Here is a 24,526-nt window from a genome sequence, read left to right as displayed (position 1 = left end):
AATACCATTATGTGTCAACATATGTAGTCTTATTCTTAACATATATTCTTAAAATAAATTTAAATACAATATAAAAAATTAATTTATATTTTAATATAATAAAATATCAAAATATCATTACAATTTATCTAAAAATACTTTATATTTTATATGTATTCATCATGTTTTTGTATCTCGTAAGATTTTAAAATTTGCATGTCAATATGTCCCGTATCGTATCCTGTTTCATATCCATGTCAATGTCCCAAGTCGTGTCCTATCCATATTCATATTAACGTTTATACATCATAGCATAACATCTATTCCTTTAATAAATTGCAAAATGTTGTTCTTATTGCTAAATTTATATCTATATAATTATGTTATTTTTTATAAATTAAAGACTAATTTTATTAAATATTTTGTCCACTCTTTACTTATCCTTTTTCCAATGTGCTACTAATATTTCGTTTGATAGGAGCCACAGGCCCAATATGTGTGACTAATATCTCACGCTTGGTATTCAACAATGTTTAGTGCAGTAGTAAAATTAATTTGGATTGAGTTAGTAATTAGTTTACTAATTTTATACTTAAGCAAGTTTTAAATTTGAGCTTTATTTCGTATATATGCAAAATTTATTGATTAATGACAAATAAAACTTTAATTTATAAATTAATTTTTAGTTTATTGGACCAGAAAATATCATAATTATGTAATAGAACTACCATCATCATCCTTCAATAAATGAAACTGCCACTTCTACTATTGCTGGTAGATTCTATAGATAAACTATATTCCCTTGCTATGAAGAAAGATATGTATGTATAACTGTGATAAAAAAAAAAGTATTGTTAATAATTTAGGGATTCATAAGAGAAATTTCATTATTACTCATGAGAGAATGAGAGAATCTCACATTTATGTCATGCATGCATGCACCCTACAATTATATATAAAATGTATGTTTGACTGAGATCAGAAGACCTAGTGTAAAAATTATTAAGCGCCGCTATATAGAGATAGAAGAACGATTCCATTAGGTGTATATATGTGTGTGTGTTTGTCAGATTAACATTCAAATCTATATAAATTAATAACTTATCAATAATTATATATCCTGCGTGCAGAGAAGCCATATGAATCCAAAAATTTAAAAGAGAAAATATTATAACAAATAATTAATAAGATAAGTGAGAGCTAGTCTCAGTGACTGACAGAGAAGTGTATGTTAAACAATTGGGAATACCTATTGTTGATGACACACGTTTCCCGCCAAATATATATATAGATACATATGCACATAAAGAAATGGCTAATTTGACCAGAGTGCAGCACAATAAGGGAGCATTTTACCACATCTCTCGCTTCAACGTAACCCTTTTTCCTATTTGTGCCAACATAATAAACAAAATTTAAAAGATTGCAAAGTAATTTTTTCTTAATTAATAGTTAGTTATCTTTTTTAATCTTAATTTTCTTCTTATATTGATGACTCAGATTTTTATGTGATTCTCTGTTATGTTAAGTGATTCTTTTAGTAAGAAAAAAATGTTTATTTCCTATATCTTCTTCTTTTTTCTTCTCTTTTTAATTTATTATTTGTTCTGTTTTTGTCTTTTTTCTTTTTTTCCTTCTTCTAATTCCTCTTATTCTTCTCCTTTTATCTGTGTAGTCTTTTTCCTTTTTCTTCTTCTTTCTTTCTTCTTATTTATATTGCTTTAACATATTTTTTTCTGTTATTTCTGTAGAATTCTTGTATTTTATATATAATTTAATTTCTACGTTATTTATACATATTTTGAAACTTTGTATATTATTCAAAAAAAAATTGTATGTTCTGTGTTGCTTTAATTTGCTAAGAAGAACAGACGAAAAAGGGAAAAAAATAACTTTATTTAGAAAAACTAATTAAAAACTTAATCTGTTTACGTAATATTTTTATATAAAAATTTAATATTATTTATATATTAAAATTAACTATTAAAATCAGTTATTATTTAACTCATTTTTATTGTATATTTTATATTTTAATATATATTTAAGATGATTAATTTTAGTGTATACATACTATTAATGACTAATTATAAATTTGACAACTAAAATAAATATGTTATTCTATTTTAATTACAATTAAAATTAAAATTAAAATTAAAATTAAAATATAACTATATTATATTAAAATTTAACAACTAATAAAATGTGTCACATAACACTTTTTTAATAAAATATAAATAAAATATTTTCCTCTAAAATTAATAAAGTCTCTTCTTTCATCTTTTTTTTTATCCTTTCCATTCTATATATAGCTTATAATTATATTTTATATTATTACTAAATTGATAAACCAAAATGCATCACGAGATATTAATTATTTTATTACCATTAAAATAAATATTTTCCTCCAAAATTAACAAGCTCCTCTCGTCTTCGTATTCTTTATTTTTCTCTCTCTTTTCTATCTTATTATCTATCTCCGATCTCTCTACTTTTTTATTCTACAAAAAATAATAAAATAATATCATTTAAATAAATTTATAAAATTATAAGGAAGGTATTAAATTTGTAGTAAAAAATAATTAAAAAATAATTCCATAATATTATTTAATAAAAATAGATTATTATTATATGCATACCCTTTTAATTTTTTTATTTAGTTTCTAATTTTCATCGCTTATATTTTTAATTTATAATTTTACTTTTCTTCTTTTTAAAATTGATTACATATAATTCAGAGAGAATATTAATATTGTGATTAATAATTATATATTATTTAATATTTTTATCTACAAAAAATTTATTCTTTTTAGATGATAGGAATCCTTTTTTTATAAGATTTTTTTTAAAAATAATTTGATTTTATAAATTTTTTTATTATAATCTACAATAGTAAAATAAAATTGTTGTAATTTAAAAAATTTATATTTTTGTAATATTATTAGGTGCAAAAATATTGGTTGTGATGAGACTAATTAAATGTCAGTAGTGCTATATTACTTAGTTAAGTAGATATATAATTGATTATGCACGTGCGAAACCCGTGTTTACAATTTTGATAGATGCTTATTGTTGTACTTATTAAGGATTAATATTATATAATTCTTCTTCGAAAAAAGTTTAGCATATGCTATACACACAGTGATTAATAATGATTTGAAGTGATTGTTATGGTGTTTAAAAAATGATTTAACTAGTCAAAAAATTTAAAAATTAATATTTAATTTAAATATAAAATAAATTATTTTTAAATATTTAAAATTAAAAAATAAATAAATAAAAATTAAATACTAAATAATAGACACTATAAAATTAACCATGAATAATCAATGGACTAATTGTAGTTGTAGACTGGTAGCTAGGTAATAATAATAAATTTGTCTTACAAGAGGTCTTAAACATAAGTTGATCCGTCTTAAATTTGAGTTCAAAATTTAGACATTGATATTTATTTTAACTATTCATCTGATCTTTTTCTTTATACGTTCATTCTATAGATTTTAAAATACCTATGTTTTCCTTTTAAACTTTAAAATTTCTGTTCATGAACTTGCAGTTATTGTATTTGCAAATTACATAACAATTGGAGCAACTCCTTCTGTCCCATACTTCATGAAATATCTTAGAGAATATGTCTCAAAATACATTTGTTATTCAGGTTAAATAATTTAGATGTTTATGTAGCTATGGTATTATTTTCACTTCATCCTATCATAAAAGATTAACTGTTGTGACTTATTGTTGAGTCTGCAGTGAAATTTTAACTTTTAATAGATAGAAAGTAATATGAAATTGAACACTAATCATAATAATACACTAACTATAACAAAGTCAATACGAAAAAATAGGATGTGACTTAATTTTTTTTTTTTGATGATGTATCAACTACATTGTTACAGAAATATATATAGTATCATCTATGCTATAATTTTAATGAATGAAAATAAAATCCTCCTATGAAAACTCCTTATAAGTTCCTTTCTATTAAAATTCCTTGCAAATTTTATTTTACTCCCTAAGTTTGCTCTTATTTTACTTCCTAAGTTTGCTCTTAGCCTTTCTTTTATTCTCACAATTCTCCACCTCGTTCACAATTTGAAATCTACTCAAATTTTGGACGATCAAAGTGTGGTATTCATATATGGTTGCATCATTTTATAATGACTGCCTATGTACCCTTATTCAGGATCAAACCAATCGTAGTTCCTCTATTTCTCCATGTAATGCCTAACATGAAATAATATTAAGCAATTTCAAACAGTGTTGGAACTTGTTTCCTAACACTACTTTAGTCAACATATCAGTAGGATTTTCATCTGTGTGTATTTTTATAAGAGAAATGTTACATTTCTCTATAACATCGCGCACGAAGTGATATCTTACATCAATATGCTTGGTACGAGCATAATGGACCTGATTTTTAGCCAAATGAATTGTACTTTGACTATCACAACTCAGATTCACGCAATCTTGCTTCAACCCCAAATCATCTAGAAGGCCCCTTAGCCACAATGCTTCTTTCACCCTTTCTGCTACTACCATGTACTCAGCTTCTGTAGTAAATAGTGCCACTGTAGCTTGTAACATCGATCGCCAACTAATTGGAGCACCTTGTATTTTATATACATAACCAGTCGTAGAACGTCTTCTATCTAGATCACTAGCATAATCAAAATCAACAAAGCCGCTGATTTGACATGATTTTTCACTAAAGCATAAACTTGTGTCAATGGTACCCTTCAAGTATCTTAATATCCACTTGACTGCTTCTCAGTGTGCCTTATCTGGGTTTGCCATGAACCTGCTAACAACGCTAACTGCCTGTAAAATATCTGGGCGTGTACACACCATAGCATACATTAGGCTACCGACTGCACTAGCATAAGGTACACTTTCCATGTAAGCCTTATCCTCTACTATTGTGGGAGATTGTTTACCAGAGAGGCTAAAATGTGGAGCCAACGGTGTTACCACCGATTTAGCATTTTTCATTTTAAACCTTTCAATGACACGCTCAATGTATCCTCTTTGGCTCAAGAACAATTTTTGGCTTGATCTCTCTCTTTTAATTTTCATGCCTAATATTTTTCGTGCAGCACCCAAGTCTTTTGTTTCAAATTATTTACCAAGTTGAACCTTTAACATATCTATCTCTACCTTGCTCTTAGAGGCAATAAGCATGTCATCTACAAACAATAGAAAATAGATATAATCACCTCCAAGAAGCTTACGAATGTATACACAACAATCATAATTACTTCTGGAAAAATCTTGTTTTAACATAAAGGACTCAAATCGCTTATACCATTGTCGAAGAGATTGTTTCAATCCATATAGCAATTTCCTCAAGCGACATACCTGACTTTCTTTACCCTCAACCTTGAAACCCTCAGGTTGATACATGTAGATTTCTTCCTCTAAGTCACCATGCAAAAATACAGTCTTCACGTCTAGTTGTTCTAACTCAAGATCACCATGAGCGACAAGACTTAAAAACACCCGTATGGAAGTGTGTTTCACCACAGAAAAAAATATCTTAGTATAATCAACACCTTCTTTCTGTGCAAATCCCTTTGGTACTAACCTAGCTTTGAATCTTGTACCATCTGACTTAGTAGGATCTTCTTTTCTTTTATACACCCACTTACAACCAATTGCAGTCTTTCCCATGGGCAATGGGACCACATCCCATGTCTTGTTCTTATGAAGAGATTGCATCTCTTCCTCCATAGCGACAAACCAACTCTCTCTATCTTCGTATTTGATAGCATGTTTGAAGGTGACCGGCTCATCATCCTCCACTGAGAGTGCATAATCTACCAAGTTTACCTACCCATAATGTCTCAAAGGCTTGTCTGACTCAAACTTTTGAACAAATTTATAATTCTTCTTTGGCCTAGTAGATGCCAAAAAATCCTGCTGCTGCTGTTGTAATGCATGTGCATTTTTTCGCTGAATTTTCTCATGATCAAGTTCATCCTTTGCGTCATCTCGAGTAGCATTACGATGCTCCACTTGAATATTACTAGAGTCTATTTGTTGGTATTTAGACTCTATCTCCACCACTTGAGTATTTGAAGTTTTTTCAACATCACCATCATCTGGCACCATATCTTTAGACAAAGCTACCATAGATCGTTCATCAAAGGTAACATCTCTGTTAATTACAAACTTAGAATCATTTACACTCCAAAGGCGATAACCTTGAACCCTCTTAGATACCTCAAAAAAATTGCCTTCTTAGCTCTATCATCAAGCTTATTATCTTTGACATGATAATAGGCTGTACATCCAAAGACTGTGAGTTTTTCGTAATCTACATGTTCCCCTGACCACACCTTATAAGGTGTGTCTCTATCTAGAGAAGAATGTGTGGATCTATTCACTATGTAGCGAGCTGTAGCAACCGATTCTATCCACCATTCTCTGCCTAACCTGGAATTAGAGCGCATACACCTTGCCTTCTCAAGTAGCGTACGATTCAGTCGTTCGGCGACTCCATTCTGTTGTGGTGTTTCTCTAACTGTCGAGTGTCTTGTAATGCCTTCTCGGTCACAGAACTCCTTGAAAGCTCCATCCGTGTATTTTCAGCTTCCTACCTGTTCGGTTTTCAACCATTGCTCTCCACCGCTTAAAAGTATCGAATAATACCTCATTCTTATGTTTGAGGAAGTAAATCCAAACATACCTGGAATAATCATCAGCAAAAGTAACAAAATACCTGGAACCACCCTTGGAAGTAACTTTAGCCGGGCCCCAAACATCAGTATGCACGAAGTCTAACAACCCTCTACTTTATGCTTGCTTGTAGAAAACTTCACCCTCTATGCCTTTCCATACACACAATGCTCACAAAATTCCATTTGTGGTTTCTTTATATTCTTTAGCAAACTTTGTCCACAAAGTAATGATAGACCTTTCTCTGACATATGTCCAAGCCGCATGTGCCATCTTCTTATGCAATTTGTTTGATCTCTACTTCCACCGATTTCAACTGCTAACTCACCTGTGACTGTTGTCCCCAAAAGAGAATAAAGATTACCGTGACAAACTCCCTTCATCACTACCAAAGAACCACGAACAACTTTTAGTACCCCATTTTTCACAACTATTTTGCAGCTATTTTTCTCCAACAAACCTATGGAGATAAGATTTTTCCGTAAGTCTGGAATATGCCTCACATCCTTTAAGGTTCTTACTCCTCCATCATGCATCTTGATTCTTATAGTACTCAACCCCACAGTTTTACAAGCATGATCATTGCCCATTAAAATTGTGCCACAATTTATGCTTTCATAAATAATAAACCACTTCCTATTTGGACACATATGGTGAGAGACTCCTGAATCAAGAATCCACTTACTGAAGATTTCATAAGATTGTTCTGTTACAGAGTAACAATCCTCCTCATCATTTGAGACGTAGCTTGCTTCTTGCTTTTCTTTTGGGTTGTCGTTGTTTTGTTTCTTGAAAATTATCTTCTTATTTGGACAATTTGCTTTGAAATGTCCAACCTCACCACATTTAAAGCATGTTCTCTCTGCGTGAGGTCTAGATTTTGGCCTAGACTTTTCACGCTTATTACCTTTTCCTCTTTCATTAGTCTTTCCTCTAGCCGCGAACAATCCTTGTACTTGATCATTATACTCTCTTCCATTTGAAGATGACATTACACTTGTAGCAACCTTACGTAGATCATCTGCTAAAAGTGATGCCCTCATCTCATCCATGGTAAGAGTATCACCCACCAGCATCAATGTTTGCACCAGATTTTTATAGGACTTTGGTAATGAAAGTAACAATATGAGTGTCTGGTCTTCATCATCAACCTTCACATCTATATCCTTTAAGTTTGATATGATCCTATCAAACTTATTGATATATTCTCGGATTGAGGTGCCTTTCTCCATCTTGCATGTATACAATTTAGATTTTAAGTAGATCCTGTTAGTTAGAGTCTTTATCATGAAGTTACTCTCTAACTTTAACCAGACGCCTGCTGCAGTTGCTTCTTCATTCACCAAGAAAGCAACATCCCTCTCAAGGCATAAGATTATTGCAGCCCGTGCCTCAAGATCTAATTCTTCCCAATCCTCATCTTTCATTCCTTCCGACTTTTTTTTTCCGCTAGTGCCTTGTGTAACTTTTGTGATATAAGCAGATTTTTCATCTGCATCATCCAATAGAAAAAATCATTTTTCCCATTGAACTTCTTGATTTCATATTTGCCTACTTTGACATTACTACTAGTAGAAGTCATTATATTCAAATTTGAATTTTACCACTCAAATAATGAATAATATAACGTTGGCTCTTGATACCAATTGTTGAGTCTGCAACGGAATTTTGACTTCTAATAAATAGAAAGTAATATGAAATTGAACACTACCCACAATAATGCACTGACTATAACAAAGCCAATACGAGAAAATAGGATGTGAATTAACTTTCTTTCTTGTTTTTTTTATGATGTATCAACTACATTGTTACAGAAATATATATACTATCATCTATGCTATAATTTTAATGAATGAGAATAAAATCCTCCTACGAAAACTCCTTACAAGTTCTTTTCTATTAAAACTTTTTGCAAACCTTATTTTACTCCCTAAGTTTGCTCTTAACCTTTCTTTTATTCTCACACTTATGACTAAATATTTGAATCAATATGTGACTTGTGGCAGACAACCATGGCAACAACAATTGAAGATGTTCGTAGAGAGGTAAAGCTATTAAAAGCTCTATCTGATCTAGCCGTAAACATCTAGTCAAATTTTATGATGAGTAAAGTATCGTTTTTGTTCTCAATGTTTGGGAGTAAGTCTCAAAGTTGTCTCTAACATTTCAATCGTCCTATTTAAGTCTCTAACGTTTCAAAATTAACTCAATGTTGTCTTGCCGTTAGGGATCCGTTAACAGAATTGACGACGGGACAAAATTGAGACGATTTTGAAACGTTAGGAACTTAAATAGGACGAAAACGATACATAAAAATAAATTTTAATTTAATTTTATCTTTCAATAATATTAATGTTTTACTGTATATAATATTCAATTTTTTTAATTACATCTAAATAAATTATACTTAATCACATTACTTTTATTTTAAATAAATTTATTTTTTTTATAATTTTAAAGAATTTTGATACATTAGAGACAAAAAGTATAATTTATATTTTATTGTATATATATTATTTTTTTCTTTTCTATAAGTTTATATACTAGTCATTCTACAAATATTTTATGATAACTAAAAATCTTTAAGAGTAAAATTATAAAAAAATTAATTTATTTAAAATGAAAGTAATATAATTAAGTGTGATTTACTTATATGTGATTAAAAAATAATTAAATACTATGTATAGTAAAAAATTAATATTATTGAAGGATAAAATTAAAATTTATTTCTATGTATCATTTTTGTCCACAACGTTTTCGTCCTATTTAAGTCTCTAACGTTTCAAAATCGTCTCAATTTTGTCCCGCTGTCAATTTTGTTAACGGATCACTAACGGCAGGACAATATTGAGTCAATTTTAAAATGGTAGGGACTTAGATAAGACGATTGAGGGACAACTTTAAAATTTATCCCAAACATTGAGGACAAAAACGATACTTTACTCTTTTATGATTTTACAAGGGTGCCAACAATGTGTACATACTACATAGTTATTGATTATGTATTATTTATCTTGTACAATCATCTTTTTTATGTTTTTTTTTTGTACTTTATTCTTGATTAATGGCTAAATTGAACTATAGAAAGAAAATTGGTGTTTTTTTTATTATTTGAATGTTAATATTTGCAATTAATTTCTGAATTTTCTGCTGAGAACATTAATTAAATTCTAAATTTTAAAAATGTCACTATTAAAACAGTTGTAATTGTTCTCTGATCTGAGAAATTTTAGACCTCAATATAATTTGTCATGTTGTAAGAAAAGAGACAACTACTTGTTTACCAGTAATGTGAGAATTCATACATAAGTTTAGGTTTATTGTATCAAATAGTATGTATTTTGTAGTCTAGTTATTATTGAGTTTCTTAATTTTTATTATTTTATGTAAAATTTTAAAATATAAATAACAAATAATTTTATAATAATTTAATTATTTTTACTATTTTATGTAAAAAGAATTTTGTTTATTAAAGTCTAAAAATAATATTAAAATTAGTACTATAAAAAAATTAAATTTAATATTATGAAAAAAATAAAAAAATTTATATAAGGATTAATTCGATTAATTTTTTTAAAATTTTAAGAATGAAAATGACTTACATCTAAATAACTTTTTCAGTAGTGCTACGTTACCAACTTTTTATCTGCCAAAATCTGTCAACTTGAGTTGGGCTGAACATGAAGCCCATCTACTAAATAAAGCCACATTTAAGTTAATCATGATTTAATCCTAATTTATCACGTGTTGGTAATAGTTGGCAGACTCTCTCTTGGTAACGTATACTTTTCCTAACTTTTTTACATGTCAAGTGACACGTTAACCAATCATCTTGTGACATGTGGCATTAACCTACCATGTTATCATGCCACGTAACACTTAACATGACACGTTATCATCTAACTAACAAAAGAATCAATTTGACTTACGTTTTATCTTTCAAGGACTAATATGACTAAAAAAAATCATTTAATGACTAATTTGAAGAATGAGTGATCTTTTATAGACGAATTTGACTATTAACACATTTTTGTATTTTGTTTAGTGATAAACTAAAACAAATTATAAAATTTTAATTTACTCTTTTTTTTTCATACAATAAATTTGAGAAGAAAAATATAGTAATAAAAATATAATTATGGAAAATTGATGAGAATAATAAAAAAAGTTGTCTCTTATTAGTGTCTCTGTATCTTTTCTGACAAGAAATACACAAATACTGTAGTTGTTAGAATCAGACCGATCCGCCGGTTGGATCGAAAAACTGGTAAATTGACTATGAGATAAATCTGAATAGATCAAGGAACCGATTAAGAAAAAAAAATTGACAAAAATCGATGGGCTTTGTCGGATTTCGACAGAACGGGACAACATTTTTTGTAATTAAAGACGATAATTGAAGATATTTTAAGTTATAATTTAGATTATGTTATATGTTTAATTGATTAAAGATTTTACTTGTGCTCTCGCCGGATCCACCGCAAGGTCGCGTGTCGCCGAGTCTCCTCCGCTGGTCGTCCCTCGCGTCCTCGTCGCCAGCGGTCTTGCTCCCTCTGCCTCGTATTCTGCTCTTCTGCCATTACTGCACCCAACGCCTGGTGTGCTCCAGTGCTCGCGTCTTGCCTCTCTTCCTGCAGCTGTGCTTCCTGCCGCTGAGGCTGAGGCTAGGGTTCTCCCTCTCGAACCGGTGGAGAAAGACCTATTATGGTTGCCGGTTAAATCCCTAATTCGGTTCAGGTGTGTCTCTAAACAATGATGCTACTGATGCCACACCCGTCAATAGTTGATTCATTGATGTTATTTCTGTTAATTTTATTGTTGTTTGATTTATGAATCTGATTAGAATATGGCAGAGGTTCAACTTGGACTGCTGAAATGGTCAAAAAGTCGTTGTTGTTAATTTTATTGTTGAATTGGTTTATGAATGGGTTTGCTGATTATGAATGATTTTGCTGAGTGTTGAATTAGTTTATGAATTGGTTTTGCTAATTATGAATACGAGTTGGTTTTGTTGATTGTTGATTGTTGCTGCTGTAATGATGTCGAAATTTTTTAGATGCTCAGACTTTGAAACTGATCGCGTGGAACCTAGCCAACTCCTCACCCTTTTGCATCACTCCGAGCCCACTTCCCATGGCGAGCTGATAAATTTTAATCATTCCCCTAGTAGTGATTTCCATGAGGTAAATTTTCGGATTTTTTCTTTTATTAAATTTCTCCTGCCTTCTTTACTTAATTAATTTAGATGCTTAGACTTTGAAAATAATGTTCTGAAAACCGGTTCTGAAAATAATGCTTAGACTTTGCAAGCTTCCTCCCCTTCCATCGTGCAGCCACCGTGGGAACGTCGAAGCCTCCGTCGCGCAGCCACGCCGCCGCCGTCCCTAGCTCTGTTGGTCACTCGGTTCGAAGGTGCTCCACCACTGCTCCTTGTCTTGGTCACTCGGTGTCTCTGTCTCCCTCTTGCATGCTCTGTTGAAGGCGTCTTCGAGCTTTCAGGTAATTTTTTGAACTGTGAACTGAAGGCGTCTTGGTCACTCTGCTCCTTGTCTCTGTCCCTCGTTACAATGATTGTTTGATTGAATAACTGTTGCATGTCTCTGTCTCCCTAATGAGTATGATTGAATAATTGTTTGAATCTATGAAGCTCTGTGAACTGAAGTCACTGAAGTCTGAAGTCTGAAGTCTGAAGTCTGATATACTGATAATCTGATATAGTGATACTGAACTGTGAAGTGTGAAGTTTGTGAAGCTATGAAAACTGAACTGTGAACTTTGTTTAATAATTGTTGTTTACTGAATTGATTTTTCTTTTACTGAACTGAATTTGAGCACGAACATAAGCTGAGTGTGGCAGAGATGAAGATGTTGAGATGGATGAGTGGTCACACGCGATTGGATAAAATAAGGAATGAAGATATAAGGGAGAGAGTTGGAGTAGCACCCATTGTGGAAAAGATGGTTGAATCGCGTCTCAGGTGGTTTGGACATGTGAGAAGAAGACCGATAGAACATCCAGTCAGGAGGGTGGATGAGATGGAAGATGGACAAAGGGCGAAAGGCAGAGGAAGACCTAAGAAGACCATCCATGAGGTGGTCAAACGAGATCTACATGTAAACGGTCTCTCTGTAGACATGATACATGACAGAGCACAATGGCGTCGTTTGATTCATGTAGCCGACCCCACTTAGTGGGATAAGGCTTTGTTGTTGTTGTTGTTGTTGTTTACTGAACTGATTTTTCTTTTACAAAACTGAATTTTGTTGTTTGTTGAATAATTGTGAATAATTTTGAATAATTTTGGATGTTGTTTGTTGTGAACTTGAGATTATTGGGTTGGAGTGGGTTGTGATATTGTAAATTGTAGTTGGAAAAAATCATTTTGGATTGCTGGTACTGTTTAGGTATGCATAAGAGTATCAACCAAGAACCTAGGAATAATAATGTTGAGAATAACTCGGCTTCGAATGAACCTTCTCTTCCTCCCGGATCTAACGAAAGTCAATCACGTACTTCTAATGTTCGAGGAAAAACTGATCCTGTTTGGAGATATGTTGCTTTACAAAATATAAATGAAAAACCACATTACCAATGCTTATTTTGTCTGAGTACTTTTGGGGGTGGGGGAATTAATAGAATTGGGTTTGCTGACTATGAACATGCACCGATTTTGTTTAGTGTTGAATTGGTTTATGAATGATTTTGTTGATTGCTGAATTGGTTTATGAATTGGTTTTGTTGATTGTGAATACGAAGTGATTTTGTTGATTGTTGATTGTTGCTGCTGTAATGATGTTGAACTTTTTTAGTTGCTCAGACTTTGAAATCAAATTACTCATTGGATATAGTTTATGGATTGTTATTCATTCATATTTCATGTACTTCATGCTATCATATCACTGTTATTTTGTATTTTTGGGCATAATTATCTTCAGATTGGCATTATAGAAATGTGGTTGCTTGGTGGGTTGGTTTGTATTTTATTTTAAACTTTTATTCGAGACTGTTGTTTTTTTGTTACCCCACTTCACTTGGGTGAATGATTTGCAATACATGTCATGAAATTCCTTGTCCTAATAGGCAGAGATACATGAATGGTTGAACTGTTATATCTTATGGTAGGTCTTTGTTGCCTTTGAAGATTATCTGTGTTTACACTTGGCTTTCTATGAATCTAGCTGCTGTGTGATGTCCTGTTATATTTTTCCATTTGGTTCTGTTTTGTGGAATCTCTTTGTTTATGGGTTTTACTTTGTAATTTGGTTTATTGGATGCAGATGAGTGGTGCACCAGACTCTCCGATACATTCATCCAGTAGTGATGACTTCATTGCCTATCTTGATGAAGCATTAGCTGCAAGTTTGCCAGATGCATCATCCGATAAAGAAGTTGAAAATCAAGATGAGCTGGAAAGTGTCAGGTAATCCTTATTATAGCTGTTACAATTTATATGTTAATTTCGCAAATTAATTGCTGTGGATTAGGTATATGTGCCGTAAGACATATTCATATATCAGGTCATGATTCATTAGAGGGCTAAATACCTGATGTTTAAGTAAATATCTTTAGCTGTCACACTCTAGTTGGATACGACTTGGATCTAAGGGTTGAGTTACATTAGGGTTTTGCTTTTACGTAAATCAGATGGTATGTGTTAAGTACTTAAGGAAAGTAAGGAACCACACCTTCATAACTACTCACATTACAATATATCTTAGCCGCAGTTTGCCCTTGGTATCTGATTAGGTATATGTCCTGGAAGACATATTCATATATCAGGTCATGATTCATTAGAGGGTTATTATTATATATCTATATGGATCCTTTTTTTTGTTTAATAATTTTGGCTACTATTTAATCAATGAATTTTAAAGCAGAATAAAAAGGCGCAAGTTTGAAAGTGACGAGGAAACTGAGGAGTCTACTTCAGAAGGAAGCGTGAAACAGAGTTTAGGTAATTTTAAATGTTTAGTTACTATCTTTTCTCGGAAGTGCTGTAGCTTTTGCTTTTTTTTTTTGGTTATTGCAGGAGAATCTGTAGAAGATGTGTGCTCACATCTTGGTTCATTTGGAGACATGTGCATACGTTGTGGGCAAAAGTTGGATGGTGAATCTGGTGTGACATTTGGCTACATACACAAGGTATGCACATCTCAGAAGGAATGATGCACAATAGTTTGTAGATTTACAAATTTGGCTAGTGTATTTGAAATAATTGTCCCTAATATAAGTAAAACATAATATGCTAGTGTATTCAATAAGTTTACAAACAATGAATCAGGTCCAAGTTAGATTGTTGAGGCTCCATGTTAATTCCTTCTTTATGCTTTATAGGTATTTACATTTATTAAGTTAGTGGATTTTGAACTGCACATACATTTCGTAGTTTTAGGATATCTGAAATCCTATATTCCTTTTCATGGTTTTTATCAGCCATGTGGTTGAGTTGGTTCACAAAAACATAGTGATGGAAATTTTCTGTATTTTGCAGGGACTGAGACTTCATGATCAGGAGATATCTAGACTGCGCAATACAGATGCGAATAATCTGCGTAGTCGTAGAAAGCTCTATTTGATCCTCGATTTAGATCACACTCTGTTAAATTCCACTCATCTTGCTCATTTAAACTCTGAAGAGTTGCATTTAATTTCCCAGGCAGATTCTGTTGGAGGTATATGTCATTCGATGTGCTTTGCTGTTGATATGTATTTTTTATATCAAAGACCCTGATGTTCAATGTGAATGCTAGATGCATGCTATAGTTCTGCTGTGTTCTGATCAGAATATCTGTTTGTCAAATATTGTTATGCTGGCATGATATACTTTTTTGGATTTTGTTTGGTAATTTCTGGACATATGAATGATTTCTTCATGTTTAGTGTGTCACTATGTTGATAAACACAAATGTCTTGTTATTTTGCAATTGCAAGGACTATGGTGCATATATAATAATCTTTGGAATAGCGTGTCACTATAAAACTAAAGTCATGTTCTAAAACTGGCATTTCTTAAATTGTTGAATAGTTTGGCATGTTGCTAACTTGATTTCTTGTATTTTGTTAAATTTGGGTCATCTAGACTCACTTGCAGTCTTCATTTTATGATGTGTGTATTTTCTAACAACTATTAGTTGATTACTTTATTTGACGCTATGTGCTTGGCCTCGTGGGTTTTCATGGCTCTTCATTTATGTTGCATTTCTGAACTTATATGTAATAAATCAACTAGGTGTTTCCAAGAGTAGCCTTTTCAAATTGGAGAAAATGCATATGATGACCAAGTTGAAGCCTTTTGTCCGCACATTTCTAAGAGAAGCAAGTGAAATGTTTGAGATGTACATATACACCATGGGTGATCGACCCTATGCATTAGAGATGGCTAAGCTGCTTGATCCTCAAGGAGAATACTTCAATGCAAAGGTGATTTCTCGAGATGATGGCACTCAAAAGCATCAGAAGGGTCTTGATATTGTGTTGGGGCAAGAAAGTGCTGTTGTGATTCTTGATGATACAGAACACGTAAGTGCATCGACACTTGTCAAGTAATGCTGAATTACTTAATTCAAGTGCTTCTTTGACATATGTGTGCTAAGATCTTTCCATTTTAATGTCGGTGCTAATGATGTAGGCATGGGTGAAGCATAAAGATAATCTGATTCTGATGGAAAGATACCACTTTTTTGGTTCAAGTTGCCGGCAATTTGGTTTCAATTGCAAATCTTTAGCTGAATTGAAGAGTGACGAAGATGAAGCTGAAGGAGCACTCTCTAAAATCCTTAAAGTTCTTAAACAAATTCATTACAAATTCTTTTATGTATGTCATTTTTCACTTTGTCAATCTGAAAAAAAAAAGTTTGATATCTCTAATATAAAGCTAAAATTGTGTGGTGGTGAATCTTTTGCAGGAACTTGAAGATATTGCTGAACGAGATGTAAGGCAGGTAATTATGTTGGTCATATATCTTTTTTCATTGCAAATTTATGGTTAATTTGTAATTCTAATGTGAAACTTAAGTCAATTAGTTAGTTTGGTTTTTACAATCAATTCATTTTCCCCAGGTTTTGAAATCCCTTCGAAGGGAAGTCTTGAGCGGATGCGTGATTGTTTTCAGCCGTATCTTCCATGGAGCATTACCATCACTCTGGAAGATGGCTGAGCAGTTGGGAGCCACTTGTTTAACGGAACTTGACCCCTCCGTGACACATGTGGTTGCTACTGATGCCGGAACTGAGAAGGCCCGGTGGGCAGTGAAAGAGAAGAGGTTTTTGGTTCATCCGCGATGGATAGAGGCTGCAAATTATTTTTGGGAAAAGCAACCTGAGGAGAACTTTGATGCGATTTACATTTTAATTGTTTAATTCTTTCTATATCTTTAAATTGTAGTGTATTGTCTGTGACTGTGAATACTGAATACTAAATTTTAGGAGTTAGAAATTTTATTAAAAAGATTTAAAATTTTTATTATTAGTAAGTTTAATACATATTCTCAGCATACAAATTAGTTAAATCCATTAACTATTAATTGGAAGTTTCTTTTAAGTCTATATTATACTAATGATAATGATGGAAGTAGACGTAAATATAGAGGTGTTTTAAGTAATTTTACTTTAGATAGATATACCGGGGAATCTATCTTTTATTTTTTTCATTTAAGAATATCATAATTAAATCCTTGTGCATTTTTCTTCCTCGTCTTCTTCATCTTTTCTTTTGCTTGCTTCTTTTTTTTAATGTTGTCGTCGTCACTACTTCTACCGCTCCTGTTTCTCCTCCTTTGTTATTATTGTCATTATCATCATCCTTTTTTCATACTTTTTTTAATGTCATTATTGTCATCCTGCCACTGTCTCTTCTTTTTGTTTTTGTTAATGTTATTGTTGTTTATTTTTTTTTCTCTTTTTTTCCTCCACATCCTCTCTTATTATCATCATTATGATCCTCATCGTCTTTATCTTTCTCTTTGAAAAATTACGTACTTAGAACATTAATTTATCTAACTAAAAAAATATATTTGTAACAAAAATTTGTGTGCTATGTACAAAAAAAATGTGTTATACAAATATGTATGTATTATATGCAAAAAATTATATATTATACTAATAAAATACGCACAACATATAAATTTTGGTGTATAGCACAAGCACAGTACAGAATCTTGATGTGCACACATAAATTTTTGGAGGATTATTACATAATCAAAATATTAACTCATCTAACTAATAAAATACTTATGCAATAAAAAAATGTGTCATGTTCGAAAATTTGTGTGCTATGTACAAAAATTTATGTATTATATTTAATAAATTTATGTTATGTGTAAAATTTTATGTGTTATATTTCNNATAGACAATAGTGCGTGCAATTTTTTTGCTGGCCTTACACCAACTTAATTGAATTTAGCTATAAAAACACTTATATATATAACATATCTCTTGCTAAATTATCTGCTTATTAGATATATTTTAAATATGACACTTTTTTTAATTGTTTGTCCATCTAACTATATCTTAACAAAAAAAAATTATTTTAAAATAAAAAAATTTAAAAATAATGTATATAATTAATTATTAATAAAAAATATTTAAAATATTTTAATTAACTGAAAAGACATTAAAACTATTAAAAAAGGTAAATTTGTACTTTAATATCTATAAATTGTTAAGATATCAATATAAGTGTCCAACAAATATTTGAAACTAATGGTGTACGCGTGTTTCATGTCCTTGCCCTCAGTGTCTCTTACATGGATAAATACTCGATTATAAACTTTTAAATAGAAAGAATTTAATTGTGAATTTAGTAAAATTATAAAAATAAAAAATAATTAAATTAATAATATTAGGTGTATATTAAAATTAGTCATTAATATAGAATATACATTAAAATATAAAATATATTAAAAATAAATTAAACTATACATGTATTTATAGATAAATATACAACAACAATAACAACAAAGTCTTGTTCCACTAAATGGAGTCGGCTACATGAATCAAACGATGCTATTGTACTCTGTCATGTATTATGTTTACAGAGAGACCGTTTACATGTAAATCTCGTTTGACCATCTCATGGATGATCTTCTTAGGTCTTCCTCTACCTTTCGCCCTTTGTCCATCTTCCATCTCATCCACCCTCCTGACTGGATGTTCTATCGGTCTTCTTCTCACATGTCCAAACCACCTGAGACGCGAGTCAACCATCTTTTCCACAATGGGTGCTACTCCAACTCTCTCCCTTATATCTTCATTCCTTATTTTATCCAATCGCGTATGACCACTCATCCATCTCAACATCTTCATCTCTGCCACACCCAACTTATGTTCGTGCTCCCCTTTAGCCGCCTAACACTCCATACCATACAACATAGCCGGTCTTATAGCGGTGCGATAATATTTACCTTTAAGTTTTAAAGGCACTTTTTTGTCGCATATAAAACCAGATGCACTCCGCCATTTTGACCAACCTGCTTAGATCCTATGATTTACATCCTGTTCAATCTCTCCATTATTCTATATGATGCACCCAAGATACTTAAAACTTTTAACTTTTCCTAGGATATTTTCTCCAATCTTCACCTCTATATTGGGGTTTTCCTTTCTCAAACTGAACTTACATTCCATATATTCCGTCTTGCTACGGCTTATGCGCAGACCATACACTTCTAAAGCTTCTCTCCATAACTCCAACTTCTTATTTAGGTCTTCCCTTGACTCTCCATAAGGAAGATATCATCAAAAAGCATGCACCATGGCACAGGATCTTGGATGTGCTCTGTGAGTACTTCTAAGACTAATGTAAAAAGGTATGGACTTAAGGATGATCCCTGGTGTAACCCTATACCAATAGGAAATTCCTCCGTCACACCACCTTGAGTCTTCACACTAGTTGTGACCCCATCATACATGTCTTTAATTGCCCGAATATATGCGATTCTTACTCTCCTCTTTTCTAAAACCTTCCATAAGACCTCCCTTGGTACTCTATCATACGCTTTTTTCAAATCAATAAACACTATATGTAGATCCATTTTATTACTACGATACCTCTCCATCATCCTTCTTAATAGGTATATCGCTTCAGTGGTATAATCTTCCTGGCATAAATCCAAATTGGTTCTCTGTTACTTGTGTCTCTTTTCTCAACCTCCGTTCTATCACCCTTTCCCATAACTTCATAATATGACTCATAAGCTTAATCCCTCTATAGTTTCCGCAACTTTGTATATCCCCCTTATTCTTGTAGATAGGTACCAAGGTGCTCCACTCATCAGACATCTTCTTTGACCTTAAAATCTCATTAAAAAGCTTGGTTAACCAGTTGATGCATTTTTCTCCAAGACCCTTCCAAACCTCAATCGGGATATTATCAGGTCCTACTGCCCTGCCACTTTTCATCTGCTTTAGAGCCTCTTTTACCTCGAAGTCTCGAATCCTTCGATAGTAGTCAAAGTTTTGATCTTCTTCCCTTGTGCATAATCCACCCAGGCTTGGAAGAGTCTTCTGTCCCTCATTAAATAACTCGTAGAAGTAGCTCTTCCACCTTTCATTAATCTTCTCCTCTTGAGCCAACACCTCTCCATGCTTATCCTTTATGCACTTAACCTGATCCAAATCTCTCGTTCTTCTTTCCCGGCTCTTTGTAATTCTATGTATACTTTTTTCTCCTTCTTTCGTACCCAAAGACTAGTAGAGACCCTCATATGCTCTTGTTTTTGCTTCACTTACAGCCACTTTTGTCTCTTTCTTAGCCGCCTTATATTTTTCCCAGTTATCTGCATTACGGCATAAAGACCACTCTTTAAAGCATTCCCTTTTTATCTTTATCTTTTCTTGTATACTCGCATTCCACTACCAGGACTCCTTGTCTCTTGGTCCTATTCCTTTAGATTCACCAAAACTTTCTTTTGCTATTCTTCTAATAACTTCTGTCATCTCCTTCCATATCTCTTTCGTGCTTTCATTTTCATCCCACTTTGCCTCTTCTCCTATCCGTCTTAGGAAGCTTCTTTATTCCTTACCTTTCATTTGCCACCACCTCGTCCTTGGGTTCTTCGTATGATGTCTTTTCTTCAACTTTTGCTCAACGTGAAAATCCATGACGAGCACCCTATGTTGTGTTGTCAAACTCTCTCCCGGAATAATTTTACAGTTAATGCAAAATTTCCGGTCGACTCTCCTCAACAAGAAGAAGTCGATTTTTGAGAGCTTGTCATGCCACTCTTATAGGTTATAAGATGTTCGTCTCTCTTTTTAAAACATGTATTTGTGATGAGAAGATCAAAGGTTGAAAAAAAGTCCAAAATAGTTTTACCCTCGGCATTGATCACCCCGAAACCATGGCCTTCGTGAATACTCCCATATTCAGTCACTTCTCTCCCAACATGGCCCATATCCAGTCACTTCTCTCCCAACATGGCCATTTAAATCTCCTCCTAAGAAAATCTTATCTCCCAAAGATATGCCTTGAACCAAACTCTCTAGATCCTCCCAAAACCTTATCTTGTGTTGTTCGTCCGAACCCACTTGCGGTGCATAGGCGCTAATCACATGGAAAGCACCTCCCTCCACCACAAGTTTGATAGAGATGATCCGATCTCCCACCCTCTTGACATCCACTACGTCCTTCTTCCACTGTTTATCCACAATTATTCCAACTCTATTCCTATTCTTCATCTTTCATGTATACCAAAGTTTGAAACCAGAAGTATCCAACTCCCTAGCCTTTGCACCAACCCATTTCGTTTCTTGTAGGCACATAATGTTAATCTTTCTCCTTGTCATGGTGTCCACCACCTCCATGGACTTTCCTGTTAGAGTGCCTATGTTCCATGTCCCAAATCTCAACCTTCTATCGCTTCGACCTTTACCTTTTACTTTGTGAACTAGCTTATTTACCCTCGTCCGTTCATGAAAACGTGAGAACCCTTGCTCATTTAACATTACATCCGGGCACCGATGCAGCGGCTCTTGCTTTGACACCGTACTTGAGTCATACGGCGCGTTGCTTCCGGGCAACGACCTAGCTTTAACGCAATAATGTCTTTGATTCATATCATGGGGGTTCGGCTATATTTTTATGTTGGTTGCCGAAGGCCTAACACAACCCTTCTCCTTTATCCGGGTTTGGGACCGGCTATGTACCGCAAATGTAACATAGGCAGAATTTATTTATAGACAAATATATAATAGTTAATTTTAATAACTAATTTTAGTGTGTAAATAACATTGTTGTAGTTAAACTATTTTATTAGTAATATATATTTAAAAATTAAATTTACTTATAGTGATAATATAAAAATTTTACATAAATATTTAATTAGCGATGTTACATATACACGTGTTTTTATAACTAAAGTCTAATTAAATTGGCCCAAGTCCAACTAAAAAAATAATTGCACACATATATCATTATTTCTTCTTTTCTGCACTTCTGCACTACAAAAAAATTGTTATAGAGTATAAAAATTTATTGATATAATACAAAATTTTTTTGTATATTATACATATAAATTATAATTTAGTATTTATATAATCAAATGATAGTTAAAATTATTAAAAATTGATAGCGCTTTAGACTCAAAGTTCATTATTTCTATAACTCAAAGGAATGATATCTCCTCGTTCTCTATCTCTTTTAGTTTACTTGTACTCTATGTCCATATGGGATAGACCTACTCTTATTCTATACAACTTATTATAAATCAACACTAAGTTACCATGATTATTGAGTACTCTATAATACCAAGTACATTTCTTTTATGGCTAAAGTACATCCGGTGGATTTGGAGAAGTAGGAATCATGACTTATTTAATATAGATAATTCTTGAAGTGTTAGTAAAATGGTGAGTTTGATCCGTAATTCAGTAAGAGATTTTCACACTATTTTTGTTATGCATCAATCTTTATCTCCTCTCTCGTTTTGTTTGTATTGGATTCCACCTTCACTTCATTCTGTTAAATTGAATTGTGATGTTAGTTATTTTGCTCCTTTTGGCTATGCTGATTTTGGTTGTATCATTCACAATTCTTATGGATGTTAGTTGAAAGGTTTCACTGGAAAAGTCGAAATATGCAGTATTCTTTTTGCTGAATTGTATGCAATTTTGAGAGGTTTACTTCTTGTTTGGGAAAGTGAATTTCGTGAGGTTATTGATGAAACAGACTGTTTAGAAGCTCTTTTCTTGGTAAACCAAAGAATGCTTGGTAAAGATATTCCGGAATGAAATTTGGCAAAACATATACAGGAGGCTATGAATTGGGATTGGAGAGTTTCTATTCTTTTAATTCAGAGGAATGCAAATAGTGTTGTAGATTGTATGGCTAAAGCAGCTGCTTCGGGCGCGGACATTCACTCGAATTGGAGCCAACCATGGAGTGAGCTTCAACATCTAATAGATTTAGATATAAATCTAGCAAATTAATTTGACTTTGTCTCTATTTTTTCTTTTTTATTTAGTCACAAAAAAAAATATAATTTTTTAAGAAAAGTGAAAACTAGCCTACATGTTGCCCAGCCACATCACATGCATGCACTATGATTTGTCCATTTACAATGTCCCTCAACAAAACTTGGTAATGATAATACACTTTGAATTCATTTATGACACATCAGTCTCCAAAACCATAACATTATTATTGATGAAGAAGAAATTAAATAAAGGCAAAGATAAATACAAGAATGGAAAAGCAAAGATTCAACCATTTGCGGTAGTGCAAATGGAACTATAAAGGCAGCAAAAAGCAGATATTTCAGTTGTTTTTGTTTGTCTTCTACTTCATCATTATATATAATCCATTGCAAATTCAGTTGAGCCTTCCAGGTGGATTCAAGCATTACCCAGAAAAATCAAACATGTCTATATATAATCTAATTGAAGATAAAATAGAGGAAAAAAAGAGGACATTATGATGTGGCCTAATTAAAGTTTCCTTCAACAATGTTACTCCTTGTGTGGAAGGATAGCTCATATGAAATTATGGAAACTTAGCCTATTATTGTAATAGTACAGCCTATATATGAGATAAAAATGGACTACTCCCTTGATTTATTAGACTTTTATTTAGTGTGTTTATAATTTTTATAAGGATAATACACAATTTTTATCCATTGACCTCACTTCTAACGATAAATTAGGCCTATAATATTCAAATCATGTACCGACCACGTTATAAATTAATAAGGCTATTACTAGATAAATAAATTAAACAATAAAGTTGGATAACTAAGTCTTTTTTTTTAAGGGAAAGTATGAGGAGTCAATGAAATATTTATACAATGTGTACAATGGAGGTTTATGGAGTATTAGAGATATAATTATTAGTGTTATATTTTTCCATCAGCTGAAGCTTTTGGGATGAGTGGTATCATGACATGGTATTAAAGCGCTAGATCCGAAAGGTCAAGAGTTCGATTCTTGGTGAATCTAAAAATTAAACTAATTTTTCGAGAAGATGTTTATTATCCCTTGTACTCGGATGGTTATTCTAAATAGTGTAGAGGATGTTCATTTCATAACTCAATAGCCATTGTACAAATAGTCCATTGTCTCCCTAGCGGGATCCTTTTTTTAATTAAGTCTAATTAAATTTTGTTGGTATATACTATATATACGGACTTCTTTAACGACGTTCTTTTATTCAAAAAATAAAGTATAGAAATTTTAATGTACAATATTAAAATTTTGGTGTTATTGTACAAAAAAATTTAATATCTAAACAAATTTTTAAAATATTATATATTTAAAATATTGACACTCAATCAACAAAATATACATAGTATATAAATTTTGGTATACAACACAGAAATTTTGGTAAATAATACAGAAATTGTGTTTAGTACATAAATTTTTAAAAAACCACATATTTAA

General features: G+C 32.1%; 1 protein-coding gene across 1 annotated transcript; it reads left to right on the top strand.

The window, feature by feature from the left end:
* Nucleotides 1-11,167: 11,167 nt before the first annotated feature.
* On the top strand, nucleotides 11,168-17,014 carry LOC107461371 (RNA polymerase II C-terminal domain phosphatase-like 4). Its single transcript, XM_052253291.1, has 10 exons — nucleotides 11,168-11,391; nucleotides 11,711-11,837; nucleotides 11,955-12,153; nucleotides 13,933-14,075; nucleotides 14,533-14,797; nucleotides 15,147-15,327; nucleotides 15,885-16,174; nucleotides 16,284-16,469; nucleotides 16,561-16,596; nucleotides 16,715-17,014. Exons 4-10 carry the CDS (start codon nucleotides 13,933-13,935, stop codon nucleotides 17,012-17,014), a joined length of 1,401 nt encoding a protein of 466 aa, XP_052109251.1. The 5' UTR covers nucleotides 11,168-11,391; nucleotides 11,711-11,837; nucleotides 11,955-12,153.
* Nucleotides 17,015-24,526: the final 7,512 nt, after the last annotated feature.

This window comes from Arachis duranensis, chromosome 8 (assembly GCF_000817695.3).
Source record: "Arachis duranensis cultivar V14167 chromosome 8, aradu.V14167.gnm2.J7QH, whole genome shotgun sequence".
NCBI lineage: Eukaryota > Viridiplantae > Streptophyta > Magnoliopsida > Fabales > Fabaceae > Arachis > Arachis duranensis.
This window is presented reverse-complemented; position numbering and strand designations above follow the sequence as displayed.